The 12,681-nt window shown below is 38.4% G+C and overlaps 1 protein-coding gene across 8 annotated transcripts in view; it reads right to left on the bottom strand.

The window, feature by feature from the left end:
• KLHL32 (kelch like family member 32) overlaps positions 1-8,161 on the bottom strand; it is a 139,098-nt gene extending 130,937 nt beyond the window's left edge. For all 8 annotated transcript variants that reach the window (XM_069487975.1, XM_069487981.1, XM_069487979.1 and 5 more), the window contains exon 1: positions 8,139-8,161. In XM_069487975.1, the coding sequence (XP_069344076.1) occupies positions 8,139-8,161 (23 nt within the window). The remainder of the gene's footprint in view (positions 1-8,138) is intronic.
• Between the last annotated feature and the right edge of the window lie 4,520 nt (positions 8,162-12,681).

The following is a 12,681-nucleotide window of genomic DNA, read 5'->3' as shown; positions in this document are numbered from 1 at the left end:
TTAAACTTGGGAAATTATGCACCGCAATGCAAAAAGAACAGCAAAAGAAATGCCATTGTAAATGAAAACAAATTGAAAGCTGAAAGTAAAATTTATCCATATTGTCAGCCTTCAATGTCTATGTGTGATCATTATATTAGATTTGTAAATGACTACACAATTCTATTTTATTTTCTATTTTGTGAGATTGCTAAACTTACCCATTGTGAAACTCACCCCTTCAATCTCTATCCCAACCTAAAACATTTATTTATCCTTAGGTCCTTTCAAAACTCCTACGTGAAACTCTAGATTTTTCTAAAGTAATGCCATAAACATAAAGTGTAACTGAATTTATAGACAGCCATGGACAATTCCAGCTTAGATCAAGGAAAATCTCTAAAGTGCTCTAAGATCTCAGAACTGGTGTGGGACTAAGATGGCTGCTCTGTGCCTGTAATGAGTACTCCCAGGATGAGAACAAGGGCCATGGAGCTCTATTTCTGGCCACCAGCCTCTACTCAAAGCTGAGTAAAGATATCACAAGGATGAGTAAGCCTTGTCTCTCCCTCTGATGATCCCTCTCTTGTAGCGTGAAAGAGCTGCCCAGGGAGCCAGAGATTTGCCACCAGCCTAGTCTGCATGGTTGGTTTATCTGACAGGGCTCTGCCCAGCCTGTGGTGCCAGTTGGCTGGTAAATTACAGTTAAACACAAATCACCACCTTAACATTAACCAAATGCTTCCCGTGAAATGCCAAAATGTGGTCAGCAGCAAGTTTTATTGTATAGTGTTGACTGGGGAGCATCAGAAATGTCAGAACTGTGAAAAGAAAAGAAAACTGACAAAAGGTGATGATATAGGAAGTTCTCATGGGAAGGTGGGAGGATTATTTTCTGTTGAAATGCAGCAGTGAGTTTTAAAATGGTTACTGTCATTGAATATTCATGTAGTGGCTCAAGCTATGGCAGACTTTTAAAATCAGTAATTGAAAACTGCATTCAGAAATATAATTTTTTATAAATTCTATGCAAAGCCTAGAATGGAGATTAATTAGTATCAGTTAGTTAAAGAAATGAAGAAACAGAATAGTCACAGAAATACTATATCACTAAGCAAAGCTTTAGCATAGTCTTTGAAAAATCTTTTCTAAACGATGCCATTTTTACATTTAACAACCACATAGTGTTTACCATGTTCCATGAACTATTCTTAGTGATTTAAAATGATTTATTCATTTAGTCTTCACAACAACCCTACAAGGCAGGTACTATTATTACCTCTATTTTACAAATAAGAAAACTGAGGTCCAAGATCAGGCATTTTGAGAACATATCACCAAGAATACAGTAATGTAATTCCTCCTCCTGCTTACAGAAAAAAAAAGGTAATCTGTAAAGATCTCAAAAATCTATGCTTGGGGGGGGGGAAGATCACAAAAGTCCCCATTAATTTTATATTTCTATTATGTATAATTAATCTAAAAATTGGCCTTTCAGAATAATATACATGAACATAACATGAGATATTATACAAAATGTTTGAAATCATGCTACAAAAACATTTATCTTCATACTGTAACTAAAAGTTTAAGGACAGAAAATAGATCATAATTATTATAACCTTAGAAAATGTATTTGAAACTTTCAAAACTTCTTTTCTCTCCTTTTATATCACCTTAAATGTTAAATAAATGTATTTTGAAGTTTCATTTGTAGTGGAACAGAATATATTAAAATAATTGCCTTAAAATGTTTCCTTACTCATTTTCCAAATATAGTGCCACAATTCCTCTCCTTATTATTAAGACTGAATCAGTATTTGCATTTTAGATGTCTATTGAGCGTGAATAAATCTTGCCAGGGAAAGAGCAGCTGTAAACTGAAATTTGGCAAAGAATAAAAGGCTCAGCTTTGAAACAATAGTAATGCTGCACAATTTCACAGGATCATTCAGCTGGGCTTGAAATATTCAAGCTTAAAGAAAACAACACACTAAATATTTAAGACAACACTTGGCACAAGATCCCAAATATTTTGGAACCAATATGTTAGGAATCCTTAAAAGCAGAAACAAATACTCCAACATTTGGCAAGAAATAAAGGCTTATTAATCAACAAATCATTATTGTATTCTGAAAGTAACTTCCCACTCAACTCTCAGATGTAAATCTGCGAAAGACCTCAGCCTTCTAAATGTTAAGGCACATGTGGCCACAGAACACAGATGGAAGGCAACAGGCCCATTTTACCAAGTCAATAATCATAAATCAAGGAGGAGATGAATCAAAGACTATAACGTGCAACATCTAAATTAAGATGGGGAGCAGACACATGCTTGCGAACAGCTCCCTTGGCATCTATAACATACATTGAATTAGCAAACTAAACCTCCAAACTTAGAGCAATGTCCCTCCATTATTTAAGAAACAAAGAAAAAGGAAGGAAAACCATATCCTAAAACTTCCAAATTATTGGAAAAAGACATAAAGCAGGAGCCACATTTCTTAAGGGAATACAGATTTGAGTGTCATCCTAAAGATGGGAAAGGTCTTCCATAGAAGCAATGCTGCCACCTCAAAATTCATAGATGAATGCAATGTCCTGGTTTTCCCAATGCAACCCCAATACCCTTTTCTCTGAGGGATCCCCTAGAACTGCATTGTCCAATACAGTGGCCACTAGCTATGTGTGGCTACTGAGCAACTCAAAATGTGGCTAGTCCAAATTGAGATGCGATATAAGTATAAAATGCACACTGGATGTCAAAGACATGATATGAAGAAAAGAATGCAAAATATCGCATTAATGTTTTTGTAGTAATTGCACATTTAATTTATAATATTAATATTTGGGATATATTAAGTAAAATGTATTGTTATAATTAATTTTACCTGTTTCTTTTTACCTTTTTTTAAATGTGGCTTCTTGAAATTTTAAATTATATATATGCTTCCTAATTATGGTTCTATTGGACAGTCTACAAGTTCACAGTATGATATATCATTCTATTTCTTTCCACCCGAACTATGTAAGGGCTTTAGGCGACCCCCATCAGGCTGCCAATGAGGACTGTGGTTCCTGTATCTAGCAGGGCCCAGACTAGGCCCTGGTGCAACAGCAGAAAGCCCCAGACTCCCTGAGCAGCAGACTGCTTTTTAGTAATGCCAAGGAACAACCATTTGATTAGCCATATGTCAGTATTAAGTAATGGGGAGATAAATAAACGAGGTCTCAAGGAACAGGACTATTCATGACTTTAAGCCTTTAACTTTCATTCTGGAATTGATCACAAAAACTAGTAAATCAAATGCAGAGCATGATGTTCATAGCATTGTATGCTCTACTCAGAATCACTGCTTTAGTGAAAATCACTACTTTGAGTTCCCAGAGTTAACATTTTTTGGTCACAGAAACCCACAGGGTCTCATTTTCATGGAATAAATTTTCAGTGAGTTCAGTCAGTTTTTAAGATGTAAATTCCAAAACAGCTATACAGTTTTAAACATCTACATTCAAATTTAAAAATTCAAGTCAATTTCTATATTAATGTTTACCTTCTACTGAGATATACAAAAAGTATGCAAGTAGTTTTCAAGTAAAACTACCAATAAGGTGTTATATACTTACATATTAAAAACAATCCAGTAGCACAAAAATCCTCATTTCTTAAATAGACTACTTTACACAAAAAGAAAAAGACTGGACAAAAAAATCTGACTGTAATAGAATTATGCATGATTATCTCAATTAAGTCTACGGGTGAACTATTAAGTGTCCTAATCACTTCAATTATATAGTCAAAATATTTTTACACAAATTAAATATATTAATATTTTTAAAATTCTGTTTAAGTGAGCAGGCAATTAAAACATCCTTCAATAAAACTTACTTTTATTTTTATAGAACACTATAATTTATAAATACTTTTAAACGAATGCTAACAATAGCAATATAATAATAAGCAAAGAAGATTTAATATGTTTAGAGAATTATGAAGCAATAATGAGGGCTACGTAGAAAGGAAATTAATTATAAATGAACAGTTTTATTTCCTTCCTTCCCTCATTCATTCACGCAACACACACCTGTGCCAGGGATTGTGCTAGGTACTGGGGATAAAACGCTGAGTAAACCATATGTGGTAGCAGCCCTCACAGAACATTCAGTTTAGCAGGGCAGTTACACATTAATCAAATAATCTGGCCTTCCTGAAGAAATAATATCTGAGCTGCAGACTGAAGAATGAGACCATGTTACCCTAGTAAAAAGGGAAGAGAAGGTTTTTCAGGCAGGAGAACAGCAAATGCTATGATCCTGTGGCAAGACAGAACATGGCCCTTCTACGGTGTCCACGGAATGTTAACAGCCAGAACCCTGAAGACAAAGGAGAGCGTGGTACAGGTGAGCATCAGAGGCCAGAGCCCACCTGTGCAGGACTTCTGGTCCAGGTTATCCTAAGGGCAATGGGAAGACGCAGCAAAGGTCACTCAGGCTGCAGTACTGAGAGCAGTCAAGGAGCCTAGAGCAGACTAGGGCAGACCTCGACTGTGGCTGTAGTCAGGTGAGTGATGGACTTGGGCCTTGGACGGGAGCATGAGGGACAGAGTTTCAGAGAGGTGAATGGGTATGAAAGCTATTTAGAGGGAAAATCTACAGGCCATGGTGATGGACCAGATATGGAGGTGAGTGGGAAGGAGATTTCCAGGAAGACACCTACATTTCTGGCTTATGCAATTTGATAGTCTCAGAATAGGAAACCAGTGGAAGAGGATTAGAATTGCAGAAGAGAAAGATGACGAATCTGGTTTGGGACATGTTAAGTGTGAGTTGTGTTTAAGACACCCAAGCACAGATGTCAAATATGTAGTTTGATTCATGGATCTGGAGCTCAAAAAGAAGTCTTGGCTAGAGATGTAAATCTGTGACTCATCTGCACAGAGTGGGTTACAGAAGCACAGCTGTGTCTCAAGAACACAGCTAAGAGGCAACCAGTAGGCACAGGCTGCTGAGAAGATAAGGAAGATGGGATTCAAAGCACAGAAGCAGGACTGGGCTTGGTTGTGGAAAAGGACTGTCGCTTGAGTAGCAGGGAATAAGAGGACCAGAAACACATACTAAAACTCAGCATTGTTTGGTTTGTTGAATCTAAAGATATTGTGGAACCAGTCTCCACTAGACAATGTAGGCATGGAACTATGAATAGTTGGGTTGATCTGGATTGGGACTGTCAAATGTAAAAGAGTCACAGAGTTAGTAAATTTAAAAGGAGAGCTTTATTTTTAAGGGAATTGTGTCCTACAGGCAGGAAGCAAGCCTCCCACCAAAGCCATAAACCCATGCTTCAAAGGAGAGAAAGAAGTAGATATATATATTAGATGGGGTGGCAGGGTATACATATTCAATAGGATATAGGAGAAGTTCATGAATATTCATGGAGGAAACCCATACACATGAGCATGAGGTTTACATGTAAGTGACATATGGAAACATATGACCCATGTTTTCATTTGGGGTGGAGATTTAACATTTAAATGAATTATAATTAGGTCTTATACATAAAAGAGTAAAATTTAGAGCACAAGTCCATGAACTACACATCCTCAGGGGACAGCCCAAAACTACTCTGCAACTGGCAGTCTTCCATCAAGAAAATATTCTTCGCGGTGCAGAAGAGTTGACATTTCTGAACCATAAAAGCAGAAGGATGGCGCTGGGTGGCCGGATGAAGTAAGGAGGGATCTTCTGGCCTTTTGTTTCTCTCAAGCCAGGCTCTGATAAAGTCTAGTAATGATTAGTAACATGTTGGGGGTGAAAATAAACAAGACATGACCACTCTCCCATCCTGCCATGCCAAGTGCTTTAAAATTTGGTGTTTTTAGCCAAAAGAGGGTCCATTAGTCTGTTGGAAGGGTTCAGGACTTTTATCTTAGTCCTCAGGGTCTTCTCAAGAAATGATAGAATCTAAACTGGTTAAGAAGGGAAATGAGGGAAAGAAAGGATTGGTGAGTTGGTAGAAAGTAGCAGGTCCAGTAGATGAGACAATGCAGTAAGGTCAAAATATAACCATGATGAGGAGAGGTACATCACCAAGCTAGAAGGACAGGCAGCCATGGTAAGAGTGATATGGCTGATGCAGTGATTTCAGATATAGAGCAATTACTGGGGATGACAAGGACAAAGGTGTGACCATGGCAGTAGGTGGCTGAAAGAGAAAATCTTTGGAGATAAGCAGGCTGAGAGTCTCAGGGCCATGAAGTTGGAAAGATCTTCCATGCTGACACTAAGGACCCTGGGAGGCTGTAAGGGGTTTATGAAGAGGAGGAAGATGGCACCCAGGTGCACAGCGCTCAGTACAAGAGGGGCAATGAGCCTGACCACAGTAGGAAGAGGAGAGGTGAGAGAGATGAAGAACACCACCTTCAGAAGAGCATGTCTTTGTTGGTTTCGTTGCTGTGGCTTTCCTGAACAACCACGTTGAGGAGTAATGATCTAGAAGCAAAATTACTTCCCAAGGTAATAACAATCTCTCTAGGCATCCCTGAAATACCTGAAATGTGAGGAAATAATGGCACCACTACTTGAGAAGGCTACAAGGGAAGTGGTCTTCAGGGGACAGCAGGTCAGGGTGAAGTAGGATGTGAACAGAGCTTTCTGGGAGGAGGGAGATGACACAGCAGAGTGTATGATCATGTTGCTACATTCCACATGACACAGTGGCAGAGTCTGAGAGGTGGGAAGGGAGGGCTCTGGGTTGAAGCAGAGAAGGAGACCGTTATAGAAATGATTCCGCTGTGGAGGACAGATGATGGTGGGATGAGAGCTGATTAATAAAAACAAGGATGGCAGACTTAAAGCAAAAAAATCATTTTAAGAATGCACACTAATCTTGGTAGCCAGAAATAAACAACTTGGCTGAGGTGGCGGCAGACAGATACCATGGTCTCCATGTGCTATACTGGCAGGATGCCAGATCTAGAGCAGGGTTTCTCAGCCTTGCTACCACTGACATTCTGGCTAGATCGATTTTTTGGTGGGGGGGGTGGTGTCCTATGCATTGATAAGATGTTTAGCAGGATTCCTGGCCAATTGTACCCCTACTCCCAGTGACAAGCAAAAATGTTTTCAGACATTGCACAACGTGCGCTGGTGGCAAAATCATCCTCCATTGAACATCGCGGATGGAGAGCAACAGACTCACACGGGGAGTGCAGAGGCGTTACACCTGGTACAGCAATGTCACCATTTCTGAACACATTTCTGGAAGGAGTCATCTCTAATAGCTTCAGAGTCATGTAAGGAAGGAAGCTGGTCTCATGATTTAACAGACAGGCCGAATTCTTTAAAAACTATATATTCCCCAAGTTTATCACATCTCTTATTCTTTGCTCTGAAGATCTTTTGACTGTTCCCTGGAGGATGACTCAAATTTACCGCCAGTGAGAATATTCAAACAAACCTCATGCATTTTCTCATCGGCTGCCCCCCACTTTCTGGAATGTGCCAAGCTCCTTCCTGCCTCAGGGCTTTCCCCCTTCAGATCTCAGCTGAGAGAGCACTTCCTCAGGAAGGCATTTCCTTCCTCTCTCCATCCTGTACTTTTCCTTCAGAGTACTTTTCACAATTATATTTGCATTGTTACGGGTGTGATTATTTGTTAGTATGCGTTTCCTTCATGGAATACACATATAAGAGGGCAGGAACCGTATCTGTTTTATTCATAGCTGGATTCTCTGCACCAGAGTGCTTGACTCAGTAAATATCTACGAAATACTTGAGAATAAAGCATTGTACTCCTAAAAGGGATTACTTTAAAGGGGACAATATTCATATATATGTAGTTTTCTGGTTCTTTTTCTAATTATATATCTTTATAGTAATATGCTTTTTGTTCGAGGGAGGTGAGCATCCTAAATAAAAAAAAGATTTTAAAAAGTAGTGTCATATAAAGAATCACGAAACATACGTAGGTTTGACCAGTAACTAGGTCATAGCAGTTAGTCCTTGTGCCACCATAGTAAATTCACAAAAGCTCTGACTAGTTTGTTTATTCCTTCAAATATGTGTTGAGCCCCCCTACTCTGTGCTGGGTCCTGGAATGGGCAGCGCAACAATGTCCGGGCTCATGACACGAAGCAAGGACACATTATACAGCGTGTACCTGAGGCAGCATTCAGACGGCATTCTCCAGCTGGGTTCCTCAGGGTCTCAGTCTCAGAAGTTTGCAGAGGAATCAGTAAGCATTCCAGCTGAATAAAACAAGAAAAAAGAATACATTGAGCTAAATGCAAAAAGAGCATGCTCTGGGTCTTCATGATGCTGAAGCTTTAGGGTCCCACGGAGGCAGCTTGGAGAGTTTCACTGTTGACACAGAACATTCCACACAAGGTTCTTTTCAACAAGCAATGGTCCTAGATGTTTTCAAGTTTTTTCACATTGCTGAAGCCTCAAAGACTAGGAAGTAAAATGTGTTCGAGAATCGACAATAGCAACTTCAATTAAAAGTTAAGTAGAAATTAAAACATCAGATAGCAAAAGGAAAAAATGAAGATTTGACAAAATAAAGCTATAAGGCTCTAAACCACAAATACTAGTTGATTTGTCCTTTATAGAGATTTTACTTTCCTTCCAAACATGATTAATGAAATTAAGTTAAAATCAAGTACCTTTTGGCTAAGCAGAAATATGATTTTCTATTCAAAGAGCAGATTTCTGAAAATTAGATGGAAAAAAAAACACAAAGAGAAGATAAAAATTAGTAGGAAATGAAAAATGGATTCTTACAGGAGCTTCAGGATTAGCATAACTGAAATATATAATAGGATACAGTTGACAGGCTTGAAATTGTTCCTTGGCTATATACTTATTCATGTAGTCCCTACCCCCACCTTTGCCTTTGTTTTTAATCATTGATGTAACTCTAAACAGAAAAATAAATTATTTCAATAGTCTGGGACCTGGCCCATGACCACACTTTATAACCCTCATTAGAGGGTCTGGCTCCCATTTTCGAATATATCCAAGTGGCAGAATTAATTATAATCTAGATAAGCTAAACAGGCTTCCTTCTGTCTCTATTTTATTTTGAAAAGCAATAACAGGATGAAAATGCTTATGAAAAGAGTATGTTAAGCTGTGCCTATTTCTGCTGATTTGTATAAAAGAGAAAGCTATGATTTGCAATCTGACTAAAATATAGTATGTGTTAAATTGTATACAAAGCCTCAATTAGTATGATTACATAATACTTCATGTAATATATATTTGGTTAATATTCCATTTTATTTAACATTAGGTTGTTTCGAACATTTTTCATACAATTATATTCTTATTTCTTATTTTTAATTATTAAAAACAGGATGTCTGTACTTTCATTTATTTGTAATTTAAGTTTGGACAAACCTAAAAGTGAGTGTCACTTTTAATTGATCCATTATGACTGATCAGCACAGGCGGTCAGAATAATTCAAGGCACGTTGTTTAATTAGCTAAGAGATTTGCTTAGCAACCTAATGTTGCTACAGTTTCCTTTCAGAATCTGGGTTATAAACCCCAGGCTCTTATAGCCTAATACAAACTCCAACAGAGATGGACACTTGAGCTTTAAAATTGCAAGGAATATTTATTATTATAGAGAGATGAAAAACCTTAACCTTTCCAAGAGTCTAATGTTTTCAAAACACTCCCAATAATCAGGTGAACGGAGAACAAAAATCCTAAAAGTTAAAATAATCCAAAATTAAAGGGCACATCTAATTTGATATTTTTCATTCTAAACAAAATCATTAAAAATCATAAGATAAATGAAATTGCCTTCTACAGACATTTATTGTTTGGAGATCAAGTCACTAAATTAGCTCTTCTCTAAAAGAATCTAATTACAATCTGCTATATCTTACAAAATTTAGTGAAATGGACACCATTTTAAAGGTGAGTTAATATGAGTTAAGGATGAATCACCACTGAAAAAGGTTTGATGTTATCTATTTTACTGCATATTATTTATTATTTGCTAAATATATTTATTATATTAAATTAAAACCTATGGGCAAATATATTTGTTTTTATAAAAATTTCCCTTATAGTTAGCACAATGTACAGCATGGCTACTTGTAAGCTCCAGCCAGAAAGACCTCTACTCCCTGCTCCCACCTCCTTGCACTTTTTCCCATGCCGGGGACACGGATTACTTCCTAATCCAAGGCTCTTAACTCTTCCCATGAGCTCAGGGAGATCCAGGCCAGTCTGCTGCTCTTCTCCTTCTGCAAATCCAGAAATGATTCAGAGCTAGGCTGGCCTGGCAGAGCATTAGGAAGCAGAGTGAGAAGAAAAGCTGAAATTGCCCTCCAGGTATCCAATAGCTCACACTATTGGAGACAGAATCACATTTATCACAAACCCTGAGGGGAGTGCTATGTGGAGTTGGAAGTATATGGGATGGCTCTTTTTCTGTGAATTTAGAGTGACCTCCTTCAAGGTCTCTCAGCTGTGACCATCTACAACTTTCTGAGCCCGCTGGCATGACAAAGAGTCTCTTCCTTGATGACCAAACTCTAGTCAAGCTCCTCTAAGCTCTTTGTTCATATAGGTGCCGTCACTGGGCATATCCTCAAGAGCTTTGTAGTCAACCAACTGAATAAATAGATAACTACTTTGGTGAACAGAAAATTTATTAATTTCACCAACGATCACTTAAAGACATAAAATATACTTTAAAAATAGTTACAGAAACAAACATTAAAAAATCGTAAGCATCTCTTGATCAGCTTCTGAGCTCAGCTTAATGAACTTAGGAAGGGAGGCATTTTCCTCTGCAGCATAACCACTATAAAAGAACAAGGCAGGGAAGGGCACCAGAATATGTGACCCCAAAATATGCTTCTTTAGCACATGGATTATTTTGAGCTAAAGGCCATTGAGAACCAGCAGATGTAGGAAAAGCTCTAAACATAAAGCACAGTTTCTCTTTTGTAAAGGAAATTTACATTTATAAAGGAAATTTCCATTGTAAAAGGTCTCTTCCTCTCTTGTAGCAGGAAGTGGAGGAATCTTAATTCTTATCAATGGAAAAGGCTGCTAACTTAAATCTGCATAATAAACCTTACTAAACAATTCTTGTTTACCATACTTCTCATTTCTACAGCTCCGTGATCCAGAAGCCTCAAACTCCTTTTCCTTTGATTAGCCTAGGATGGGGTATAAGGCCAAGTTCTAACCATGCCTTTGGGGTACTCATCACTGGGTGTTCCCATGTGTATGTGTGATCTACATGTTAATAAACTTCTGTTTGTTTTTCTCTTGTTAATCTGTCTTTGCCAGTCTAATTTACAGGAACCCAGCTGGAGACCCCAAGATGGATAAAGAAAGAAAGATTTTTCCCCCTCCCCTACAGCAAGTTCAGTGTTTTTTATGTAACAATGTAAAGTTTGCCTGTGGTACTTCTCAAAGCATATAATTGTTAGATAGTTAGTATGGGATTCCAGGTCTCCTAGGGATGAAAGTGGGTGCTTTGCCTTAGTGCAACTGCCCCACCTGGGAAGAAGGACAAGGGTGGGCCCCAGGTCCCCATCTTGGTCCTGCCCCACCTTGATCCTGCCCTGAGCCTCTGCCATTCCTGAGGGAGGAGGGAACGCCCTACGAATCTGCCAATCAGAACTCAGCAAACCAACTGCAAAAGAATGCAGAGGACTCTCTAGCCCACGTGCCAAGTGGCATAGGTACCATAGAGTCCGGAAGTGACCTAGAACACCCCACATGCACAGTAAGACTCATGTAATGCAACTCTCAACTGTTCAAAGTGGTTTCATGGTGACTTCTGAGCAATGTGGGAGGTGCCAATCCAGGCACTACAAAGTAAGATGCAGATCATAACCAACGCCTTTTTTGTCCTTCCTTTTGTTCTCCCTTTGCTGCAACAGTGGGTCCAGTCATCATCTGTGGCCTATGTATCATGCTCTCTCTGTAAACCTGTATCTTGCTCTTGCTCTATAATCCTATCTTTCTCTCCTCAATAAACCTCATTTTCGTTGCCTTACTTTGGTGCATCTGGTCATTCTTCAGCCACGAGCACATCAAGAACCGACATTTCAGACTGCAACATGACATACTGACCCACAAAAGACAAGTACCACAAAGTTCATTCTCTGTGGTTAATAATAAAACCAAATAAATCTAGCTTGTAAATAAAAATAAAGCAAATATTTCAGAAAATGGAGCCATGTTCACAATATCAATTTACCAACATGGTAGATGGTCCACACTCAGCTAGTTACCCTTTCTAAGCCTCAATTTCATTTTCTAAAAACACAAATATCACCTGGTTATAGCTAGCTCAAGGACTTGATATGTCACAGGGTCTCAGTAAACATCAATTGTGTCTCCTGTTATTATATATACAAATATAAATCACATAATGATTTGCTCAGGTAACAGGTATATAGGTGAATTTTTTCTTTTGTTTCACTGTTCATTAATGCAGTTCACATGCCAAATACTAATCTTTTTAATACTATCAACTGAAGAAAATGACAAGTTTCATAAATTTGGAAAGGAGAACTTTATTTCTCATAAAGGGTTGTAGTCTGCAGGGTGGCCATTCTGACTGGCTGCAAAGCAATTGCCTTGGACCAGAAGGCGAGAGCCTGTACTTCAAGGGAGGGACGATGGGAACAGGAATTTATGCTAAGTGGGGTGGCCAATTATAC

The sequence above is a fragment of the Eulemur rufifrons genome, chromosome 15 (assembly GCF_041146395.1).
Source record: "Eulemur rufifrons isolate Redbay chromosome 15, OSU_ERuf_1, whole genome shotgun sequence".
NCBI lineage: Eukaryota > Metazoa > Chordata > Mammalia > Primates > Lemuridae > Eulemur > Eulemur rufifrons.
The sequence above is the reverse complement of the archived record's forward strand: the minus strand, read 5'-3'. Positions and strand labels throughout refer to the sequence as shown.